The sequence below is a fragment of the Geotrypetes seraphini genome, chromosome 1 (assembly GCF_902459505.1).
Source record: "Geotrypetes seraphini chromosome 1, aGeoSer1.1, whole genome shotgun sequence".
In the NCBI taxonomy this organism is placed as follows: Eukaryota; Metazoa; Chordata; class Amphibia; order Gymnophiona; family Dermophiidae; genus Geotrypetes; species Geotrypetes seraphini.
In genome coordinates this window covers 454651052-454676645 of record NC_047084.1, presented here as the reverse complement: position 1 = coordinate 454676645, position 25594 = coordinate 454651052, and the positions used below count along the sequence as shown (strand labels likewise).

The 25594-nt window shown below is 42.9% G+C and overlaps 1 protein-coding gene across 7 annotated transcripts in view; it reads left to right on the top strand.

Annotated features, from left to right (window-relative positions):
- Positions 1 to 25594, top strand: part of HUWE1 (HECT, UBA and WWE domain containing E3 ubiquitin protein ligase 1) — a 779197-nt gene that overhangs the window by 544179 nt on the left and 209424 nt on the right. For 5 of the 7 annotated variants that reach the window (XM_033921870.1, XM_033921834.1, XM_033921842.1 and 2 more), the window contains 7 exons: positions 3343 to 3491; positions 3653 to 3695; positions 4767 to 5039; positions 8848 to 9100; positions 21946 to 22082; positions 22362 to 22585; positions 22756 to 23044. In XM_033921870.1, coding sequence (XP_033777761.1) covers positions 3343 to 3491; positions 3653 to 3695; positions 4767 to 5039; positions 8848 to 9100; positions 21946 to 22082; positions 22362 to 22585; positions 22756 to 23044 — 1368 coding nt within the window. The remainder of the gene's footprint in view (positions 1 to 3342; positions 3492 to 3652; positions 3696 to 4766; positions 5040 to 8847; positions 9101 to 21945; positions 22083 to 22361; positions 22586 to 22755; positions 23045 to 25594) is intronic. The other 2 variants (XM_033921880.1, XM_033921851.1) reach the window with 1 other exon arrangement.

Here is a 25594-nt window from a genome sequence, read left to right as displayed (position 1 = left end):
CTTAAACAGTTTTGTACCTTCAAGTAAGGTTAAAGTCATTGATGTTGAAATTAAATTTGATGGTATATTTGGAATGTTCATAGACTCACAGTTACAGTTAGGCCATTATAGAATCCTAAGCAATTAACAGTTATTCCATGTCTTGCTGCTGTTGCTCAATACAGTCTTTCAAAGCATCACAAGATTCAAAATGAATTGTTTTATTATTTAAAATAACCCGCATTACTGAGGGGTAAAAAAGCCCGTATCTGGCTCCAAGCTGTTTTAACTGTGGCCTTAAGGCCAACATCTGTTTTCTTTGGTCGGCTGTGCGCTTTGCGAAATCCGGGACTAGTGAAAGTTTCCTCTCCTGCCATTGTAAAACTTTCTTTTCCTTAGCGGCATGTAATATTTCAAATGCCTGATTGAATCTTAATACTCTGAAAATTAGAGGACATGGACTGTTCGACTTATTAGTTATTTTCCTCGGGATCCGATGCACCCGCTCTACCTCAAATGGAGCTGAGAAATTCAGAGCTAACAGCTTGGGAATAAAATTTTCAACAAATTTAACCAGGTCTGACCCCTCAGTCCCCTCCAGTAATCCCAATACCTGACTATTATTCCTCCTAAAACAGTTACTTAAATCTTCCAACTCTTTGTTTAATTGCAGAACTCTTTTATTATCTTCACCACAGTTGTTTACTTTTTCTTCCAAACCTGTCATCCTTTGCTCCACAGAGTCCATCCGAGTCATGCATACAGCAGGTTGCTGTGTAATATTAGCAACCTCATCCTTCACACTCGTTATCTTAGCATTAGTATCCGATATCAATATCTTCATACTATTTAGCTCGGCCATCACAGCTTCTAAGGCTTCTGATGAGGATTCCGATGGTAAGGGGACCTTTGATGATGTGGGGGGGATCTGGTTTCAACCGTTTACCCCCACCTGTCCCTCCAAAAGCAGTATCAATCTTTGTTTGCCCAGTTGATGCCATTTGAAAAGTTTATTGTTCAAAAATACCCTTTAATTTTATGCTGACAACCGCAGGAAGGAGAGGAGCACAGCGATCACACGTCTAACCTTATTTGCACCTAAGCCACGCCCCACGCACAGAGAAAATGTTAATTATCATTTATATTTGAGGTTTTTTCAAAGATGTCAAGGCACATGACTTTAAAATATGCAATATCACTTCAGTAACAACTATAGAAAAATAGACAAATATAGTGCAAAATATAGACATCAGATATAAATTCTCAAAACTGACACATTTTGATCACTAAATTGAAAATAAAATCATTTTTCCTACCTTTGTTGTCTGGTGATTTCATGAGTCTCTGGTTGCACTTCCTTCTGACTGTGCATTCAATATTTATTTCTTTCTTATCCAACATTTCTTTCACAATCCAGCCCGACCCCTTTGGGTCCAGGTCTCTCTCTCTTTTCACTCTGCTTACCCTCCCCAGATCCAGTGTCGGTTCTCCTTTGTACCTACCACCACCTTTGTTCCAGGTCTCCCTCTCTCTCCCTCATCTGTTATGATCTTCCATTTCTGTTCTTCCGCAGGATCTCTCCCTCTTTGTCTGCACCTCCCATAGTCCAGCATCTGCCTCCTGTCTTTCCCCTTTGGTCCAGGCTTTTCTCTCTCTCTGTCTTTCTTCTGCCTACACCCCCCCCTCCCCCAGTCTTTCTCTGCCTCTTCCTCCCTTCCTCCTTTCTATGTCCCCCTCACTGCCTTCCAGCCTTTGTCCCACCCCTTCCCCCGAAGCCAGTCTGCCTGTCACCCTGCCGTGCCAAAGCCAGCCAGTCTGCCTCCCTCCTGTGCCGTAGCCTGGCCTACCCGCTGCCAATTCTTCCTTTCCCCTGGTCCGCTGCCGAAGCCTATCCTATCCTCCGCCGATTCTACCCCCCATGGTCCGCTGCCGCCCACTGCTGCAGCAAATTCAAGAAGGGAAGAGACAGGTGTGTGCATCGGCGCCGGCCCACATGCCTTCACCTGACTTCCATTCTGATATCGGCGAGAAGGTCCGTGCCAGCGGCGGGGGGCAACAGTCAGCCCACATACCCTCTGACCTTTAGGAGGGGCAATTTTGGGGGAGGCCATGGCTGCTGTGGCCCCCCGTTCTGACGACTATGAACAGAAGCAAATTTTAGGTGGCCCTCTACTTGGGACTTCCCTCTGAGTGTGCCTGCATTTCCCTGATAGGGAACAAAGAAAGCAAAGTTAATTACTCATAACAGAGTTCCTATGTAGATAACAAGGGAAATGCAACCAAACTCCCCATCCCTCCCCCCCCCCCCCACACTTCTCCATCGCCTAAAAATAAATGTCACATCAGCTTGTTACAGATTGAGGGGAAACCAAGGCAGTGTGAGAACCCCTATACATGCTCAAATGGTTGACATCTGAGCTAAAGAACTACTAAGGCACTGGAGGCTCCATCAGATGATGTCACCTCTGAGAATAGCTACAGTCCCTGATGTCTATAGAGCTATGTATGTTTTATATTGTAACTCACACAGAATTGTTGGATGTTCATGAGTAGTATATATATATATATATATATTTTTTTTTTTTTTTTATAAACTCCCATTATAGGTAAGCAACTTCACATTCTGTGGTTTACTAAGGGTTTACTACATGCACAATTTAAAATACATCCACAGGTTTTGGTAGGAAGGAGAGGAGAAAGCTCTATTGTATGTATTTTGCATTTTGTTGGCTCCCAGTTGAAACCAGACTGAATTTTAAAGTTTTATCCCCGATTCATAATTATACGGGAGAACTGGTATATCTGGCTGATCAATTCTAATTTTATAAACCAGTTGGAACTTATAAGGATTCAACAAGGTCCAGCAGCCATACTAGTCTGTGATGGTTGAATCTGCACAGGATGAGACTAAAAATTTTTCTGATTGTGTTTGAATGCAAGACACTGGAACATATAGGAAGAAAGCATTACTATACCCAATCATCCTGTCATATGTTGTATTAACATTAACTCTTAAACTAATTCAGGATTTAGTCATTTGGCAAGTCCTGTGAATCACTGCTCAGGCACAGTCTACACCATGTGTGCATGCTCAGACACTTAACAGCTTTCCACCTTTGTATAATTTACTGTTAAAATAGTGAACATTCAAAGAAGATTTTCTGGGCGATCTGAGTTTGTCATAGCGTAACTTATTTCAAGATGAATGGTTATCTGATTGTCCAAGGAACAGAAAAGTAATGTAAAAGGAATTGATCAAATCAAAATTCTAGTATGTATTGTATTATCCCTTGTTGCTTAATATTGCTCAAATCCTGGGAGATGTCAGCCTTCTCATGGTCCCCTTTTGTCTTTTCTCTCTAGTAGTGAAAGTGCCTATTATTAATCACCTTGAAGCACTGCGGGATGAGGAGTTGGAGGAGAGGAGGGAGAAGCGCAGGAAGCAGCTAGCAGAAGAGGAGGCTAAAGTGGTTGATAAAGCCAAGGAGGAAAACAAGGATCAGAGTGCACAGGTGAATCTAACTGTCACCTCTTTACCTCTTTTTTATTCCCTTCCCTGTGAATCATGTTCATACCAGGATAGTTGAATCATTGGAATACTGCTGTGGAATAACTCCTCTGGTATCAAAAGTTCTAAATTGTCCTCAGGTAAAAGTGCTTTTTCTTTCTATAGGTTGCTGAATCTACAGCCAGTCCCTCGGACCAAGCTCCTGCAGGTAATTCCGCCATTATGAATTATGATTAGTCTTCTCTCCTAGCATTCTACATTTTCAAGTTTCCAGGTGCTTACCATTTCTGGATGCATGAAAGAGGATTTCTTGTCCCCTGTGGGGTGAGGTAGTAGATTGTATGGTTTTAGGGTTATACCCGATCTTGGAGATAACTATACAGTCTACTGTCTTTCTCACGGTGTGACTTGTCAACTGTGACCACAAGAAGGAGAGAGGGAGTAGATGGATAAAGTAAGGCAAGCAGAGTAGTCTCCCATGATGTTGTGCAATAAAGGATGCCACCAAGAACCCTGAACAGATCTGGCACTGGTGGAGAAGATAATGTGTGTGAACTGGGAGAGAATTTTTCCTGCTGTTGGTATGAGGTAAGTTCTTACTTTAATAGCCCACAGCTGCTGCTTTCTGCCATTGCTGCTCCTTACCCTTTGGGCTGCCACTACTACCTTGACAAGAAAAAGGGCAGAAATGAAGTTGCAAGAAGGCCCCTTACTGCCAGAGACTAGTGTGTTGGGCGGCAGCCATCAACAGTCCTGCTTGGGGTACCACCAGAGTTGGTCCTGAAGTTAGTTACAGGCAAAAACAGTTTGGATGATACTAGGAACAATTGCAGCCTGCTTAAATATGTTTTAGCATTTGTATTGCATTTTAAGATGTCTTAACTCAGATAAAACAGACTTGATGAGCCACTGACTCGAGAGCACAGTGCATATCTTGAAGCACAGGGATTTGAACTAGCCTGTCACCTGATAGTGGAGTTGGTGCAGCATCCTTGGAAAGTACCTTTGCTGGGGTGAGGTAGTAAGTTGTATTGTTGTGGGGTAGGGAATATTTTGCCCCATTTTGAAGATAACTATACAACTTACTGCCTTCCTCTGCAGATGGTATTTACTACTGGCATCTTAGGTACTTTTGCCTAAATGGTGGCATCTTGAAAGCTGAGTGACTGAGGACAGACTTCTTTCCTGCTAGGGCTGAGACAAGATGAGTCAAAAGCATGGCTTGGCAGTCCACCTATCTCTCAAGCATAACATGTTTTGATTTTCTTCATTCTCTCAGACCAGGACTGTACTACCAGGCCTGAGAACTATCCCACAACCTCATCTGCTGAGGGCACCCCAACCAGCCCTAACCAATCGCTCATCAGCCTGGATGCCTCCCAGCCTTCTCCAGCTATGCTAGGAGAGCTGCCTCAGGAATTGCAGGTGCATTTAGAAGCAGAGGTAGCAGGACAGCTACTAATGCCAGTGGAGCAGGAGGACTCTGGCTCTGGGAGGCCAAGCGGGGAAGCAGAGGCCACACAGATGGAGTTATCACCAGCCCCTACAATAAGTAAGAATTCCCCTAGCCCCTTCTCTTTTCATTTGTGCTAGGAGTAGCTGCTTTGAATCACAGGCAAGAATGTAGGTCAAAGACATGTTACATGTCAGTCTGTTAAGTTAATATAAGGCATATAGGATATATTTCTACTCCTGGCATGTTAGTTCTTTTAGAAGCAACTTCCCCTTTAACTCTCCTTTCTTGTGCAACAGAACTGGTAGTCTTGACCATCAGGTTACTTCCCCATTAGTTGCAAGGGTTGTAGAGAGCCTACTGTTTGTTTTCATGCTCTACCTCCCATCACTCTGGGATGAGTTCCACCCCCTCAGTCTTACCCCCTCAGTCTTACTCTTTGTTGCTTGAATTTAATTTTTATTATTTTCATTAACCAGTCGGAGGCTTTCGGTGCTGAAGAGGATCCTGGTCACCCAGGGTCATCTCTATCTGCGAGAAGATACTCTCTCAAGGTAGAGGTTTTGTAATCCATAGGCACATGCTTCACATGATTCCTGTGTGGCCAGTCTGCATCAGTAGTTCTGAGCTCAGGGTGCATAACCTTTGGAGCAATCTTTCCCCAGGTTCTATCCACACTGAGCTCGAGTGCAGACTGAGCAGGTCCCATGACAGTTTATCCATGATCGGGGCTGACTGCATTCCATCCTCCTCCTCCTCCTCACTCCCCCCCTAAAAACAACACTATGCAGCTCCAGTGGGGTTCTGAGAGTCCAGTTCCATGTCGGGGACTGGACGGCAGTCTGAAGAAACAAGCCATCTGTTGGACTCCAGGCTTGTCTGAAGCAGAAATCTCTCACCTCTGATCTGAGGTTTCGCTATGCAGCTCCAGCACAGAAGCATGGCAGTGAGTAAGGCTATTGCAGCTTATGGGAAAAATTAGGTGGGGGAGTCCTTAAAAGTCATTTTTGAAGGTTTCTGAGGCTACAGATCAGGTTACCCATCTCCCAACACCCCTTCCTTGCATTTTTTCTCCACAGGCCATGTTAAGCGCTAGAATCGCTATTGCAACAGTCATCTTGGATTTTCCTATTTTTATTTTAATCCCTCCAGCAGCCTTATGTTTGACAGAAAACAGTCTCAATGGACTCCTCAGATGGAGATACTTTGGATTCATGTCAGATTTGCGGCGGATGCCTATCTGAAGGGGGTGGTTGTTCCACATGGGGGTGGGGGCGGGATCTTTGGGCTTCAGATGGTGTAGGTGATCAGTTGGAGCATTTTATGGGCCAGAAATTCCGGCAGGAGATGGAGAAAACAGACTCTGCGTCCTCGGTGAAGCACAACCACGTGCCAGTGGACAAACATCAGGAGCCAGCATGGGAGAGCCTGCCAGGACATTTTGGGCAACCTAGGATCTAGGCAGTGGTTTGCTCCCTAATTCATACACATATTGATGAAGCCTTACTAGGTATCAACAGCCGTCTTAACCCTGATGGGGCCTTGATGGAAGTAGTGCCAGGATTTTTAGTGAAAGGCGCAGATTTCTCTCCAAGGAGCCATGCAGATTTCACAGGGACCCAAGTTCTGGTAGACTCAGAGGATGAAGGTTCAGAGTCGGTGCCTTTAATTTCTCATTCAGGGTCCTTAGCTGTGGGAGGTACAGCAATCCCAGCTGGGAGGGGCTGTCCATGATCAGGTGCAGCCTTGGATCTCAGAGAAGATCTGAGGGTGCAAATTCAAACCCTTATGCTTGAAATGTTTGATTGTGGAGGTGCTCTAGGAACTAAAGTTGGAACTGCGTCAAGCCTCCACAGCTCAGTGCTTGCTCATGAGCAGCACCAAAGAACAGAATGCCTGTTTTCCTTTGCGTCTAGATAACTAAGATGTTAACAGATCACTGGAGTATGCCCAAAGGGCCCTTAGTGGTAGCTAAGTCCATGGATAAGCTCTGTCTGATGGATGCTGAGTTCCAGCAGTGGTTTGCTACATCTAAAGTGGATTCGCTGGTGGCACAGGTAATGAAGTGAACTTTATTCCCTAGTGAAGGCGGTATAGTCTTTAAGGACGCACAGGACCATAGAATGGACATTGTTCTCAAAAGACAATTCAAGGCTGCAGCGCTGGGACTGAAAGTGGCTGCAGCGGTTTCTTATATTGTCTGGGCATGCCACTCTCAGCTAAGCCAGGCTCTGGATCCAGACAGCAATGCTAACTCCCAGTTTGTCTTGGAGGGGGTTGATTATGCTGCGGATGCTCTTTGTGACCTTTTCAGGGTCCTGAGCAAGGTCTCAACTCACTCCATCTCTGCCCACAGAATGCTCTGGATCAGGCAGCCCTGAGCAAACTCCACTTTCAAGGACAGTTTCTCTTCAGCATAAACCTGGATGAGGGAGCGACAGCAGTAAAGCACGTGGTCCAGCTCCTACAGAGCACTTTGGTCTTATGGCATGGCTCGTGAGTGTGAAGTCTTAGGGCATAAAGGCTTTTCATCTGAAGTTATTGACACACTCCTGAGATCTAAAAAGCAGTCCACATTAGTGGCCTATGCAAAAGCCAGGAAGTGTTTCAGGAACTGGTGTGAGTGACACTGTACAGCCTTTTCCGGCGAACCTTAATCTGTTCCTGTAGGTCCTTGCGATGGCCCTGTTTGAGCCTTTGGCAGAGGCATCCATGATAGATCTGACATTTAAGACAGTTTTCTTAGTGGCGTGACATCAGTGAAAAGGGTGTCAAAGCTGCAGGCTCCATCCTGCAGGGAACCCTTCCTTTGCATCTCAGAGGTTAGCATTTCAATTCAAATGGTCCCTTCTTTCCATCGAAGGTCATGTCCAATTTTCATGTGACCTAGGAGGTGTGATTCACAGCCTTCACACCTACAAGAGTGAAGTAAGTAGATAATGTGTTGAACGTTCTGGATGTGCGAAGAATTTTGATTTGCTACTTGGAGGTAACCAACGAGATCTGGCTGTTTGATCACCTTTTCGTGCATACGAATGTGGCATGTCGGGGGGAGGGGGAGACAAGCATCTAAAGCGACCACATCATGGTGGATCAAGATGATCATATCTTTTTCCTATATTGGAAATGGAAAGTAGTCTCCAGTGGCAGTGAAGGTGCACTCAACTTGTAGTGTCACGTCATCTTGGTCAGATTCTAGAGCAGTTTTATCTGCAGAGATTTGCAGGGTGACCACTTGGTCCAATCTCCACACGTTCACTAAATTTTGTAAGGTGGATGTGGCAGCCGGGCTGGACACCACTTTTGAATCCTCAGTACTGACAGCAGTCTCATCTGTCCCACCCTAGGAACTGGGAACTGTTCTGATATGTCCCGATTGTGAAGACTACCAGTCCTGTTGCACAAGATAATCTTCTTTCCTGTAAACAGGAATGGAAGACTTGGTGCCCGCTCTGTCAGATTTATACTAGCCTGCTTTCTGTTTCAGACATGCCTGCTTAGTCGGATGTTTTGTTTCTATTGCCTGCCCAATAGGGTCAGGAATGAAGAAGAATTCACTCATAAGAGCAATTGAACTATTATTGCAGATGGCCTTGTTTGTTTTGTTTAGTTGTGATTAATCAGCATTGTTAGTTAATGTTTGCATTTAGAGCAGAACAGGCTTAGTAGTTTTGGGGAGTTTCCCTGAATCTCTCTTATGTTTGCACTCGGTCTTGCTAGAAGCTTTGGTACTGACTAGGGGTTGAACTCATCTCAGAGTGATGGGAGGTGAAGCACGATAACAAACAGTGGGGTCTCTACAACTCCTGCAACTAATGGAGGTTTAATGGTCAAAACTACCATTTCTATTCACAAGAAAGAAGATTAGCAAGGTTAAGGGCCTAATCTTTCCCTCTCTGTCTGGCAGCCTCCCTTTCCCCAGAGCGAGCAGAGGACTCTGATGCACTAACAGCTGTTAGCAGTCAGCTGGAGGGTTCCCCCATGGATACCAGCAGCTTGGCCTCAGGAACCCTGGAGGAAGGAGTTGGGGAGTGCTCCGGAGCTGGCCATATAGAGCAGGCTGGAGCAGATACGACCAGTGGAGAAACTTCACAGCAAGGCGTGGAGACTACACCTGACAGTGCTGGGTTGGCAGAGGCTGTGCAACACAGAGTGGAGGGGTAAGGAACAAGCTTAAATGGGAATAAATCCTCTGAATGAGGCTTGGAGCAGTCTGGTGCTTTGCACTAGGGTGGAAGTATGGCATTGCTAGAATCCAAGGGTAGCAATGCGTCTGGGCAGCCTCATGTCTCAGAAAGCATATGGTATGCTCAATATGTTTTCATTGCCATTGTGCTGGAAGGTTGGGGGGGGATGCTTCTGAGTAAGAATTGTTTAGATCAGTGGTTCCCAAACCTGTCCTGGAAGACCCCGAGCCAGTCAGGTTTTCAAGATATCCCTAATGAATATGCATGAGAGAGATTTGCATACCTGTCACTTCCATTATATGCAAATCTCTCTCATGCATATTCATTAGGGATATCTTGAAAACCTGACTGGCTGGGGGTCCCCCAGGACAAGTTTGGGAACCACTGGTTTAGATGATATATGTTTCTGGACCCACTACTCTAGTGCATTCTAGGCCTTGGAGGTTTTATCTCTAAAAGAGAGGCAAGATCTTATGCTGTTTCAGAAACAAAAACTACTTGAAGACTGCATGCTCTTTTCTCACCATGGGTTAATGTCATGGATAAACCTAGGATGGAAGATTAAACTTAACCTCAAGAGAGAAGGACTGGGGGGGGGGGGGTGAGAGGGAGGGAGGAGTACTTCAAGATAGAAATGTTACAGTGAGTCTCTTCCGATATGTTAGTTTCTTCTAAGTCACTGTGTAAGAGAGCATAATTGTACCCTTTAAATACTTTGGAATTTGGGGATGAGATTTTGATTAGAAGGAATTTGTGCCACAAATTTCAATAGTGGTGCAGTGGGCTTATATTTTCTTGGTGAAACAACTAAAACCATTAGAACTGTCTGCACTTTGTTTCGTAATGCAGACTCTTGTGATTGATGATCTGGGATATTATAATGCCCTGTATATTGGATTTCCAGCAAATTTATGAGAAGATGACGTTATCCAGAACACTGTTGTATAATTACTAGTGGGTCAAAAAAGAAGGAATATCTTGTTTGCATTGATTCCCAGTGTTTGAAGGGGTACTTACCAGCCCATATACCTTATAAGATTTAATGGGACTCTACCAACAAGACTCCCACCTTCTTGTCAGAGGTATCTGTTAATGGCCTCAATGGTGGTTGCTATTAAGAAAGTTATCTGGAGGATTAAAACTTTTTCTATTTTCTCCTCAATATTGTGGAATAGTCTTTCATATGAGGTTGATAGTGAACTTGGGGCTAGATTTACCAATATGCATTATTGCATGCTATACCAATGTTGATAGTAAGTATGCTAAATAGACTCCATTGACAGTAATGGAACCTGCATTAAATAATGTACATTAAATATTAGTGCAAATTAGTAGATTGTTTAATTTGTAGACTTTTTAAGAAGGTCATATAAGTTTTAATGGCTTTGAAGATTTTTTCCATCAGTGACTTGGCTTCAAATTTTAGTACTGAGTTGATGTAATTGCTCTTTTTTAAATTAATAGTCTTGAATATTATTTGTACAGAAGAGAGTGGCTTATATGGTTCTATAAATAAAAGAAATAGAAGTGTTACAGGGCAGACACTGAGTGACTAGCTGCTCTTCACTGATACTTGTTGATTCTTTCCTGATTTCACACTTGATAGTGCTTACAGGTATGCTGAAAAGTTCTCAGCCCAACCAAGAGGGGAATTTCACTTACAAGTTATTCCACATATCCACTCCTAGGTCCATCACACTTGGCACATCGTGTCTGAACTTTCTCTAACCCATCCCCAAAATACTCTGATGTCTGGTCACTGAAATATTGCTGCAGGCACCTTCGAATCACTTGAAAATTGTCACCCTTTAAAACTTTTGGGATCAGGAAGGTGTTGTAATGACTATCTTCCAAGGGCCAAACAGTTAATGCAGAATACTACTGTAACTTGCTGTGCCGATTAAAGGAGTCATTTAAAGAAAAAAGGAGAGGGAAGCTGCGGAAAGGAGTTCTCTTTTTGTAAGAATGCACCTACACACAAGGCTGGCAAAACGATGGATGATTTGACACAGTTGGGGTTTCAGTGCATAGACCATCCACCTCCGTCACCAGATCTTGCTCCATCTGACTATTTAGCAAGATCTGGTGACAGAGGTGGATGGTCTATGCACTGAAACCCCAACTGTGTCAAATCATCCATCGTTTTGCCAGCCTTGTGTGTAGGTGCATTCTTACAAAAAGAGAACTCCTTTCCGCAGCTTCCCTCTCCTTTTTTCTTTAAATGACTCCTTTAATCGGCACAGCAAGTTACAGTAGTATTCTGCATTAACTGTTTGGCCCTTGGAAGATAGTCATTACAACACCTTCCTGATCCCAAAACACTGTGGCCCTGACCTTTCCTGCTGACTTTTGTGTCTCGAGTTTCCTTGGCCTTGGAGAATCTGAGTCCCGCCATTGCATGGACTATTGTTTTGTCTAAGGATCATAGTGGTGTAACCATGTTTCAACAACGGTAACTAATCATTCCAAAAAGTTGGCACTAGCTCGCTGAAAATGCTGCAAAATCAACTTGGAAGTGTCCACTCTAACATTTCTCATCAGCATTCAAACATTTGAGCACCCACAGGATAACAGCTTCTGCATACCCAATTGCTTGTGAATTATAAACCCAGTACATTCCCTGGATATCTGTAGTGTCTCAGCTGATATTTTTCTATCTGTCAAAACCAGGTCATGGACATGGTCAACAATTACATGGGTCCACTTGAGCCAGAGCAGGCACAAACTCACTCTGCCCTTAATAGAATTTTGTGAGGAGTCAGACGAAGATCTAAGAGAGATTTAAATCGCCAACTGAGTGTGTGTCATTCACTGTTTTTGTGAAGGAGATGGCTTCAGCCATCCCATTTAAGTTGGAGACTGAGGAAGAGCCTCGTGCAGAGATGGTATCCATCGTAGACTCTGAATCTCCTCCTAAGGAAGGGGGTCACAGTTCCATTACAGCCTATCTTTAAAAAATGCATCTTAGCTCCTCCAGATAGAGAGGCTCAGACTCTAGACTTATTTGGGAGGACGTTTATCAGGCCTCACTTATTTGGGAGGACGTTTATCAGGCCTCGATGCTCATTAATCACATCCACTATGAACAGCTCTATATGAGATCTTTCTTGAAGTATTTGGTGTGCTGTATGCTCCACCATATGGATTATCTCCCTCATTTGTAGGCCACAGCTTTGCTAGTTGGTCAAAAAAGCAGTTGGATTATAGGACATATTTGGCCAGGGGCAGTTGTCACCTTTTGTTTAGCGGCCAGACACTTCTCTATAGGTGTGGGAATGCATACTCTCATGGCTTCGTCTCTGACCTGGAACCAGTAATTCAGGAGAGGTTAGTGGATATACTGGGCCAAGGAGAGAATCTTTTTGGGTGCAAGGTAGAGGATATCACAGACCATCAAGAAACGTAGTGACATCATTCGGTCTCTCAGCATTCTCTAGCTTCATCGTCATCCTGTCTAGGTGGTTTTTGATTGTGCCTAGGTGGCGGATGTATTACTCCTGCTGCTTTCCTGCTCTACCCAGTAACCCCAGTCTTGTTCCATGTCTGTCCCATATACAAAAGATGAACCAACGCACCAGTCAAAACAAGGGACGAGTGCTTGATTGGCTCCAGAAGTGCGTAGCCATCATCCATTTAGCTTCCATGGATGGCCTACCAGTGAGAGGGAGGCTGAGTGTTTACCAACAAGGGTGGCCTTGTATAACCACCAACCAATGGACTCTTCAAATAGTCTACCTCGGTTATGTTCTTCATTGACATCAGAAACCACCAAAATTGCCACTGAGAGCATCTTACATCAGCTCTCAGCAGAAGAAGGTACTTATAAAGGAAACCTCCACCTTTCTACAGGACAGTGCAGTTGAACCCTTGTCACCTGGGGAAGAAGGGATAGGATTCTATTCCAGGTATTTCCTTGTGCTTAAAAAGACAGGGGGATTTCATCCCATCCTAGACCTAAGGGCCCTGAACAACTTCCTGGTTGAAGAAAAGTTCAGGATGATTTGCCAGGGCACCCTTCTCCATGATTCAGGAAAAAGATTGGCTATACGCTCTGGACTTAAAAGGATGCCTATTCTCATTTTCTGTAGCTGGGAAGTATTGAAATGTATCTCATCTTTCAAATATGGAAACACCACTACCAATATTGCGTTCTACCTTTTGTTCTCTTGTCAGCTCCCAAGGTCTTCATCAAGTGTTTAGCATAAGTCACAGCGCTGTTACTCAGATTGGGAGTTTGTGCTTCCCTCCCCCTCCCCCTGTGTCCAGTATTACTGCTCTGTGTCTGTATCCAACCCCCCTCCCCCCCAAAAATAAAATGTCCAGCATATCCCTTCTGCATTCCTTTCTCCCCCATCAGAAGGAGGGACTCTGCAGAAGGAACATCCCAGAGCAGGCCTATGAAGATTATTGTCCATAGCTGGGCTCATTAAGGTACAGATAAGCGTGGGGAGTTGGGGAGGAAAGCATAGAGATGCGGACCTAGGTGTGGTAATTGAGGGGTTTTTTAAGGAGCAAGACTTTTTACCATTCCTATGGGGTGGTAAAAGCTTTTGCTCCTGTACTTGTAGTAAATGCACTAAATTTTTTCCCATTCCCACAAATTTGCCATGGGAACCCATCTCTGTGTCATTCTCTTCTCTGGTGGACAGTTTGGACCAGTTTGACCATGGGACTCCCAAATTCCACCTTCTTTAAAGATGTTAACAACTGATGCATGGGGGTCGGTCTCGCATAGATTGGTTTCACATCTAGGGAATGTAGTCTGCTCAGAAGACAGCTCTTTACATCAACCTTCTGGAGCTAAGGGCTTTTTGGAATGTTCTAAAGGCTTTCAGAGAGTGGATACAGAATCAAATTGTTCTCATTCAAATCAACAATCAAGTTGCAATGTGTTATGTGAACAATCTGAGGGGTATGGGATCTTACCCCTTATGTCTGGAGTGGTACAGATGTGGGCGGTGAGCCCTCTTCATGGGATGGTTCTATGAGCAATGTTCCTAGCTGGCATGAACAGTCTGAACAGGGTAATGCAACCTTATGAACGATCTTTCAGTATGGGTATTGCTTGCAAGATCATCCAAGAATGGGGCACCCCGTCAGTGGATCTTTTCACAGCTCATCTCAACAAGGTCCCTTAAGTTCTGATCCAGGCTTAGATCACATGGCAGGCTAGCATCAGATGCCTTTTTTCTTCATTGTGAGGAAGGTCTTCTATAAGTGTATCCTCCAGTACCTCTCATAGAGAAAACTTTGCTGATAACTCAGTCAAGATAAGGGAATAATGATCTAATTGCTCCATTCTGGCTGAGAGAGATCTGGTTCCTCCTTCTAGAGTTGTATTCTGAAGAATTGTGAGATTGGAGTGTTTTCAGACTCTCATAATGCAGAATGGGGGGTCCCTTCTACATTTCAGCCTCTAGTCCTTTGCCCTCATGGCCTGTTGTTGAGAACATAGGGTTTTGTAAGACTTAGGCCTGCACATAGATTTTTACATAGAGCGGAATACATTTCATCTGCTAGTTCAGATACTGTGCCTGAAGCAGGACAAACCTCTGGCCTACTTCTGCTCCTTCAGTGTCTTATCTGTGAAGTATGCTTGCCCTTTCAGACAACTTGATGCCCAAACATTCTGGGGGCCACCAACCAGGAGGCGTTAAGGTTTCTGGAATTTCCCTGAAGTAATAGCTAAGGATATTTCTGGAGATGCTCAGGTCAAGAAGTCGGAACAGGAGGCATAGAAAGCATCATCTTCCCAGATAGGAACTGAGTCCGAACGAATATAAGAATGAACTCCCAAAAGCACTTGTGGTTCCTGGCTATTACTCTCTAAGAAGGGACCCCACACTGGTGGTTCCTGGCAACCATTCTCTTAAGAGAGGACTCTGTGCTGGTGGTTCCTGATCATAAGGCCTGCTGGCTATGCTATGCTTGAGCTGCTCCCTTTCAGATATGTGACCAAGCCCTGAAGAAAGTGCTGAATCCAGATTACAGCTGTTCCAGTGCCAAACTTTCTCCTGAACACCTGTAGTGTTCCTGTTGCCTGAGAGGCATCTCTCCCACACAGTGTTGGGCAGCATCCCTGTGTTTCTGCATCCTTCCAGAGTTCCAGCTGTTGAAGAAGGACCTTCCCTGCGCATGCAGTAAGAGGAGGTTGGGTTTTAAATCTTGTGCTTTTATGCTCTACTAAAATGAAGTTTTGAAAATTCTGTTTTCTGCTCAATTGGATAGTGGTGCTTTGGGTTTTAAAAAATCCTATCTTTTTGTCTGCTCAGCTCTGTAGTAAAGTGAGCTTAAAGATTTGGCTTGCTCTTGGACCATTTGAATAAGGGTTTGGCTTGTCATTAGACCATTTGAATAGATGCCTTGAGCCAGTGTCTTGCTAGGAGCGGGCCATTTCCTGGGTTACTTTAATTTCCTGGTACAAAGCCTTAGTGGTAACACATATGCTTTGTAGCACAGCAACTCTCTTAAGAGCTAAGTAATCCTGAATTGTATATTCCTGATTTTGCTTTACGCATAGAATCTAATACTTTTCCTTTCTCTTCAGTCTTCTACTCTACTTTCAGCTAGTAAAAGAAATTAATTTAATAATACCTCTTTTCTTTTACTTTTTGGGAAGTTTGGTTCTAATCTGCCTGGTTCTCTACTAATTAAGGACTTATAATCCCACCTACTCTCCCCCACACCCCACCTACCCCTGGGTTTGCTACTATAGATAGACAACCCAATAATCAAAAATACTTCAGTCAATTCCCACACCAATCAGTCAGGATGACTTTTAGTCAGTGCAATCATTATAGTGATTTAGTTCAAGACACACCGTCTGGAGACTTAGGGCTTGCCCCATCTGTCTTCAGCTTTGCTCTATAAACTTAAGCATGAATTGGATACAATTAAAGCAGCTCCTGTCACTCCACAGAATCATACCAATTTACCACCACTGCCTCAAAGATTAAAACAATCCAGGAATAAATGGATCACAATAGGATCTGGTAAACTGTAACATGTGACACAAACATCCACCCTCACAATTTATTGCACCTAAAGTATTGTTTTGCTCCATTAGAGCATTGCAATGCTCAAGAGAAAAAGAATTAGTTACTGCAGTCACACTCTCAAGAAGAAAAGCACACTTAAAGGAAAAATAAGAAAGCTCAAACAAGAAAATTATTGTTGTTAGGGGATTTGGTTTGATATAACAGTGGAGGGCAGCCACACAAAACTCAAAGTCCTGGATTTCAAATGTGTGGGCTTTAGTAAACTAGAGGAGTATCTGAAGAAAGAGCACTGTAAGATGAGAGGACATAAGGGAATTGGAAAAACAGTGGTCCAGACTGAAAGGAGCAATGAAAATGGTTACCAACCTTTTATGTGAGGAAAATAAATAAAAACAAGAGAAAAAGGAAACTAATATGGTTCTCCAAACTAGTGGCAGAGAAAATAAAGGCAACAGAGTTGGTGTTCATGAAATATAAAAAATTCTCAAGAAAAGGAACACAGAAAGGAATACCAGATAAAAATTAAAAAGCCAAGAGAAAGGTACATCTGGTGAAAGCGCAGGCAGAAGAGCAAATAGCTAGAAATATAAAAAAGGAAGACAAAATTTTTCAGGTATATTAGTGAAAGATGGAAGATGAAAAATGGAATTGTAAGACTAAAAGATTCTATGAACTGCTATGTGGAGAATGATGAAGAAAAAGCAAACATGCTAAACAAATACTTCTACATTCAAGGAAGAAAATCCTGGAATAGGTCCATGATTGGCTGGCAAAATTACACATGAGAATGGAATGGATACCACATCATTCACAAAAGTGTTTATGAACAACTTGAAAAATTGAAGGGTTGATAAAGCCATGGGACTAGACGGGATCCATCCCTGGATATTCTGAGAGCTCTTAGAGGTTCTGGCAGCTCCATTTAAAAATTATTCAATAAATCTCTGGAGACGGGAGTGGTTCCATGGAATTGGGGAAGAGCAGATGTAGTCCCTCTTCACAAAAGGTGGATACAGAGATGAAGCAAAAAACTACAGGCCAGTGAGCCTCACTTCGGTTATTAGAAAAATAATGGAAGCATTGCTGAAGGAAAATATATTTAAATTCCTAGAATCTAATGGATTACAAGATCTGAGACAACATGGCTTTACTAAAGGTAATTACACAAAAATAGCCAAAAGGTGAATTTTTTGTCACAAAAAAATTATTATGTAGTATTAACACACCTATGACAAAATTTGAAAACACTGGCTTTTCCAAATCTTTATCAAAACGAGCCTCAGAGCAACAGACAGAAACTTAATCCATGCCAGACAATCAAGCCAGCCGGCTAGAGTCCAATAATCATAGGCTCCTCTTGTGTCCAGCTGTAATGGCAACAAAAAAACTCAGAAATATCTGAGAAAAAACTGTCATTCACCCAGGCACAGAGATATACTCACTATAGCACAATGCTACAGAACAAAACAGTGTTTAATAATTTATGTGGTGAACAACAAAATTTTTTTAAAAAACCACAATTACCAAAAAAAAATGCAAAAATGCAAAACAAGCCAAGTACTTAGCTGCTAGCAGAAGGAATTTGAAGAGTTGGAAATGGGAGAAGCTTCTCTTAGAACACAAATCTTCAAGGAGGTCCCATATATAGTCCACTTCTGTCCAATGCTGTCCTCCTCAAATCCTCTCACCTTTGCTGAAACATTCTGCAAATCAGCAATATCCACAGCATACCAGAAACCAGAAATCACAAACAGTTCGGCTCCACCCAAACTCTCATAATGTTCCTCCACTCATGCAGGAAGTACTCGAAGCCGGTGGTAGAAATAGTAAACTAAAGGGAGATCCATGGTGAGGCCCCACCTGGAATACTGTGTGCAATTCTGGAGGCCGCATTACCGTAAGGATGTGCTGAGACTGGAGTCGGTCCAGAGAATGACCACTCGGATGGTCTCGGGATTCAAGGATCTCCCGTACGAGGAACGGCTGGATAAGTTGCAGCTGTACTCACTCGAGGAACGCAGAGAGAAGGGTGACATGATTGAGACATTCAAGTATCTCACGGGCCGCATCGAGGTGGAAGAAGATATCTTCTTTTTCAAGGGTCCTGTGGCAACAAGGAGGCATCCATGGAAAATTAGGGGCGGGAAACTGCACGGGGACACCAGGAAATTCTTTTTTCACTGAAAGGGTGGTTGATCGCTGGAATAGTCTTCCACTTCAGGTTATTGAGGCCAGCAGCGTGCCTGATTTTAAGGCCAAATGGGATAGACACGTGGGATCTATTCACAGAGAAAGGTAGGGGAGAGTCATTGGGGTGGGCAGACTAGATGGGCCATGGCCCTTATCTGCCGTCTATTTCTATGTTTCTAATCTGATTGAATTATTTGGTTAGCCAGAGAATTAAATCGAGGAACTGTGCTAAATATAATTTACATAGATTTCAGCAAAGCCTTTGACAAGGTTCCTGAAGTTAGGACCCAAAGTGGTGAACTGCATTAGAAACTGGTTGATGGACAGGGTGGTTAATGGAATTTGCTAGGAGGAAGGAAGGGTTAGAAGTGGAGTGCTTCAAGGATCGGTGCTGGGACCGATTCTAATCAATATGTTTGTGAGAGATATTGCTGAAGGATTAGAAGGAAAGGTTTGCCTTTTTGTGGATGATACCAAGATTGGTAACAGTGGATACACCGGAGGGAGTGGAAAACATGAAAATGGATCTTCAAAATTTGGAAGAATGGTATGTCTGGCAACTAAAATTTACTGCAATGAAGTGCAGAGTGATGCTTTTGGGGAGTAGAAATCCAAGGGATATATGTATGTGCTGGGAACTGAAAGGCTGATATGCACAGATGGGGAGAGGGACTTTGGGGTTGATAGTGAATGAGGATCTAAAGGTCACAAAGCAATATAACAAGGCAGTGGCTGTAGCCAGAAGGATGCTTGGCTGTTTAGAGAGAGACATAACCAGCAGGAGAAAGGAGGTATTGATGCCCCTTTACAGGTCATTGATGAGAATCCACTTGGAGAATTGTGTTACTGGCCAAGGATATATGCAGTCCAGAGGAAAGCGACAAAAATGGTAGGGGTTTGCACCAAAAAGAGTGTGAGAAGAGAAAGAAGACCTGAACATGCATACTCTGGAGGAAAGGAGGGATAGGAGTGATATGATAGACATTTAAATATTTTGAAAGGTATTATGAGTGTGAATCAAAAATTAAAGGCAATTGTTAAATTATGCGATAACCAGAACAGAGCTAGCAAAATGCAACATATATTCTTGTAAATTGCCTGTTGGATATTTCATCCATGCACAGTGCAGCGCTTGGGCTGTAGTCGTGTGGCAGCCACGAGGTCAGAAACATGGACGCTCCATTGCAAGATTGTACCACTGAAGAACAGCATGCAGTAGTGCACTCTTTGGGCAGAGGGATTGAACCAGTGGAAATTCACCATCGGATATTAACTCAGTATGGACATAGCACCATAAATCAATGAAAGGTTTATTAGTGGATAAAAAGGTTTAAAGTGGGAAGAGCAGGTGTAACCGACGAATATAGTTCTGGTCACCCATCAACATAGTGCACACAAGAGTACATTGACAGTGCGGATGCTTGGATTAGAGAAGACTAACAGAAAATGGTGTCTCAGTTGGCTGTAAATTTGGATATCAACTATGGATCTGCATTTGTCATAATGCACGGTGACTTGGGATACAGGAAAATCTGTACACGATAGGTTCCCAAATAAGCAACAGCGTGTGGAAGTTGAGACCTGGTTCCTGAGACGGTGTGAAGATCTGAGTATTCTGGAGAGAATTGTCACCGGTGACGAGACTTGAGTGTATCCACTGTTGCCTGGAGAGCAAAAGACAAAGCATGATGAAGTAAAGGAAGCAGTGCTCAATTGGCTTTGGGAGCAACTGAAAAACAACTTCTCTGCAGAAGCTAATTAAATGATACAACAAATGGGCACTATGTGGAAAAATATGTTTAATTGCTGTGTTACATCTAGTAAAGCCGTTAAATGTGTTTTGCCTTTACTTTTTGATTTACCTTCGTAATATAGAACCAAATCTTTTCAAAATTGGTAAAACTAGAGGATATAAATTGAAGTTGAGGGATGGTAGACTTAAGAGTAATGTTAGGAAATTATTTTTCATGGAGAGGGTGGTGGATGCCTGGAATGCCCTCCTGAGGGAGGTGGTGGAGAGGAAAACAGTGAGACAATTCAAAAAAAGCATGGAATGAACACAGAGCATCTCTAATTAGAATATGAATGGGCAAACTTTCACAGTATAAATCCTGCAAAGGAGATTCTTTGGATAGGCTGGAGTGAGCTTCAATGACAACTCCAGTAGTTGGGACCTTAGGACAGTATCAGGTGGAATTCTAAGGTCAATGGCCCAGAAATAACAGAGAAAAAATAATAATTTAATAATGAAATTACTGCATGTAATTACAGGGTAGACTGAATGGACCGTTCAGGTCTTTATCTGCAGTCATGTACTATATTATTATGTTGTTACTGGACAGTGCCTGCACCGGGCTCTGTCAGATATCAGCCAGATGTGAGAATACGTAAGTATACGCTACCTGCTGTCTTCAGAGAACATCTGCTACAGGTGAGTTACCTAATAGAAACTACTGACTGACAGGATAGGAAAGCTGTTTGATATGCATATTAGTGAAGAATATCAATAAATACTTGTAGTTGATATTTACCAAAAGTGGTAAAGTGTTGGTTACAAAAAAAGAGAAAAAAAGGACTAGGCATACCTATGATATACAGAATACTTATACAAAGTTATACAATTTTACATTTTAGGAGAAAACAGTTTTCAGGCAATTCCCGGAGCAACATATAATTAGATTTCAATCTAAATTCCAAGGGTAACTTATTCCATACCTTAGTTGCCTGGTAACAAAACTATATGTTAACCTTTTTTTGCATCTGACACCATTTCAAATCAGGAAGTATAATATTAATTGTTATCTCAGATATAGTTGTTGTCAATTGAAACTGACGACAAATCAAACAAATACTGGGAGGCTTGACCACAAACATTTTTTAAAACTATAGTGCAGGTCTTAAATGTAAGCTGAGTAGAAATTGGAAGCCATTGTGATTTTTAAAATAAAGATGTCAAAATTGAAAATAAAGAAGAGATTATTGAAGTATCTAGCTGAATACAGTAAATCAAGGCTGTATTCTATAAGGTCTGAAATGTCTTAATCAATTTTTCAGAACAGCCCACATATAGCACATTGCAATTGTCTAATTAAGATAAGGTCAGGGCTTGAGCAACTAATTTAAATTGATAAAATCTCTTAAAAGAAAAATTTATCTGACTTAAGCTGCTCATGCTTTTTTTTTTTTTTTTTTTTTTTAATTAACTAGAGTATTTACAATAAAGTACAATCTATAATGATTCTCAATATCTTTAAAGGAAAAGTTTCTTCTTAAAAATCAGGTATCAATATATAGTATCTTGATGAACTGGGTGTACCAGCAAAGAACTTTTTTATCCTTGTTCAACTTTAATTGACTTACTGATACCCAGTTGTGTACTATTTCAAAATAATTTTGCAAGCTTAATAGAAATTATTCTTTGTCCGGAATAACAGGTATCAGTGTAAGACCCTGACTATCAAGGTGAAATCAGAGATGAGTCCTGTGCTTTACAGGAGAGAGGATCACTCAGTAGGCTTGCTTAATAATGTTTAATAAAGGTGATTGAGTATCTTTCTTCCACACACTGCAGAAGTATTTTGCTGGTCTTTATCAAATTCCAGCAAACCTCTCCTATCCTCCCTACCACAGTTCTCCTCCAGCCTCTGCAGACAGCTCCTCCAACAGAGAGATATCTGTGACCATCCTGAGAGCAGATGTCAGAGGCGTCCTGGAAGAGCCTCTCCCCTCAACTAGCAGTGAAGAGGAGGATCCGCTGGCAGGTGAGGGTGGGTACAAGGCATTTGTGAAACTCATCTTCTAGGGGGTGAGTGGGAGGTCTAAAATATTAGAGGCAGTGTGCAAAACACTTGGCCTACAGCAATAAGCACTTGCTTATCTGGCATAGTGTTTGAATTGAAACAAATGTGATTAGTTGTGATGTGATCACTTTTTTCTTACAATGGTGTGAATGAAATTTTTTTGTGATGACCCCCATTCATGTGCTTTGCATGTTTTGTACTTTTTTCTTTCTTCTTCCATACTTACTTCATATTCTCTCCATTAAGGCATCAATCTACCAGAAGGCGTGGACCCTTCTTTCCTGGCCGCCCTACCTGAAGATATCAGGCGTGAGGTCCTCCAGAACCAACTGGGTATCAGACCACCTGCCCGGGCTCCTCCAACTGCCACTACGACCCCCACTGTTCCCCCTCCCATGGTAGCAAATGCTGGTGTGACAGAGGTCAGCCCTGAATTCCTGGCAGCACTTCCACCAGCCATTCAAGAGGAGGTATTTGCTCATTATATTCTCTTCTTGTTGGGGAAACAAATATGATGAGTAGGAAAGAAAGGGATTCTGGGCAGTGAAGAGGGAACAGAGTTGAGGGGATGGTTCCATAATGACTCGCTGGTTGCTCTTCACTCCTTTTTAGTCTGACTGCCTTTCTTTGTCTGCTGTAGGTACTGGCACAGCAGCGAGCAGAACAGCAACGGCGGGAGTTGGCACAGAGTGCTACCTCAGACACACCAATGGACCCAGTCACCTTCATCCAAACACTGCCCTCAGATCTGCGTCGCAGCGTACTTGAGGACATGGAAGACAGTGTGTTGGCTGTGATGCCACCAGACATAGCAGCTGAGGCCCAGGCACTGCGCCGGGAACAGGAAGCTCGGCAGAGGCAGCTCATGCATGAGAGGCTTTTTGGCCATAGCAGCACTTCTGCACTTTCTGCCATTCTGAGGAGCCCAGGTATGGAAGGAGAAGTCTTTATCAAGGCATTCACATGAGTCAAAGATACATTCATGTCCTGAACCAGTGGCAGACTTGGAGTCCTGGGACAGTGTATGTTGTAATTTGACGGCAGTTGCCTTACTTTCTCTTTAAATGTGTATCAGAGTTCAGTTTTATGGGAGTGTGATATTCTGCAGTAAAAATGTCTATAAACACCTGAAATAATGGTAGAGGGAAGTAGTGCCTCTCTGAATTGTGGAATACATATGTGCTTAAGTGGAAATGTGTACCCAACCTGAAGACTCCCTTACACATACAGCCTACAGGTATTAGGAATGTATCAGTGGGCCATGGGGAGGATTAGAATTAGATTACTTGAGTCAATTGAGGAGGGAAGGATGATGGAAAAAATGCTGAGAATCTTCAACAAGTGGTACAGTAAGTAATATTACAGTAATAGGCTGAATGTCAGAAATGTATGTATATTCTGTTGTCCGAGGACAAGCAGGCATCATAATCTCACATGTAGGTAACAGTGCCCAGTACAAACAGTCAAAAGTGCACAGGACCGTCTATACCATCTGTGTGCTGGTGCCTTGTCTCCCAACGTCTCCTTGCGGGACCTGCAATTCTTAGTTTTCTACAGAGCTAAGAAGCTATGTTTTTCTACAGAGCTAAGAAGCTATTAGTATGTCAATTTTATCATAATATTTTGTTTTCTGTCATATTCCTTTGTTTTAGTTAAAATTGCATTTTTTTCCCCAAACTTTGGGTTTTCAGGCCTTCATACTCTTTTTAGCCCGTTCCCTTGTCTACTGATGTGTACAGTATCGGGGTCCTGACTATCTAGATATTTCATGCACACTCTGTTCTCATATTAAGAGGTCACTTAAAGCCAGAAAACTGAAGTTTGAAAAACTGTTTGGTACAACTTCAGGGACATTGAGCATGGCTGGAGACTCCAGTCCTGATGATTAACCTTTCACTACTCCAGTATTGACATTGGCACCAGCCTTGTTGACTCATTCTACTGCATCTTCGGTGCTACCGGTATCGGGGGAGCCTCTTAAGCAAACTAAGAAGCACAAACATGTCTCCCCCACCAGGCATGCATCAGCATTGTCTCAAGTGTCATCTTCATTGTTGCACTCCAAATGTCAATGCACCGATGACCGATTGCCTTCTTTACAGTTTGTCTCTTTGGCATCGAGGTCCCCAACACCTCTACACCCAACTCAACAATCGCCTAATGTACCCTTGTCAATATCAGTACTGGTGCCAATGCTGCAAGAGCAGCTTCAAACACTACTGCAGCAAAAATTGATTTGGTTACTGTACAGCCTTCTACATTGTCACTCCCAGCCTTAGCCCAGACTGAGCATCAGCCAAGCAGTCTATCAAGGCATCGATCTTCCACATCAAAAACATGCTCAACATTTGCGGTGTACTCTAGAGAGCGGAGCACACCAACTTCTCCTTAGCGTTTTTCACTCCCGACACTCCCCTCAATGCCCCATTACCAGAAGAGCTGACATTGAGGACTCTGATTCTGATTTGTTACCACGCTCTTCTGATAAATACCTATAGTTTTTTTTTTCTGCTGATGAGTTATATGAGATACCATCGTATACTTCACCACCACCTCCTCGGTGCAGGTCCCCACCTGAAAGTCTGTCTTTTCCCAGCTTTATTGGACAAATGGGGCAATCACTACCTATTAACATGGAGTCTGAAGAGAAACCTCAGGAAGAGTTCAAGGATTTCTTAGACTACGGTTGCATCAAAGTGCCATTACACAAACTCATGAAGGAAGCTAAGAACTAGAAAACCCTACACTCTTTTCAAGTGGTTCCACGTAAATTGGATACTATACAGAATAGTCATGTCCTAAATTTGATAGACCTCAACTACAGCATCAATCTCTAGTAGTTGAGTTGATCCTAAAATGAGCAAATGGCTCTCCTATATATGCCAGTACTTTGCCAGGCAGAGAAAGCAGAACCTTAGAAAAATTTGGCAGATGGGTATTCCAAGCAACAATGGTAGCTAACAAGAATATGCAATTTAGAGTTTTTACATGACCTTTTATTTGCCATCCTTGATTAAACAATTGTCAAACTTTGAGCAATATCTTCCATCAAACCTTTCCAACATCTGACCAATAATTTGTTGGAGAACAGAAAATATGTATTCAGATCCACATTCGATGCCTTTATCACTTCCCAGACTTCAGCCATGTCCATTGCAATGTGCAGAAAAGCTTTTTTTTGGATCTCAGAATTAGATACCAATGTCCAAGATCACCTTTACAATATCCCATGCTTCCATGCTTGACTGGGGAGCCCATCTCAACGCCCTGCACATTAATGGAATACTCAGGAGAGGGCTCTCCATATCAATCACCTGGAATTCCAAGCAGTTTGCAATGCCCTCTGGACCTTTTAAGATTGCTTGCGGAGTAAAAACATAAGAATAGTCTTACTGGGTCAGACCAGTGATCCAACTAGCCCAGTAGCCTGTTTTCACAGTGGCCAATCCAAGTCACTTGTACCTGGCAAAAACCCAAAT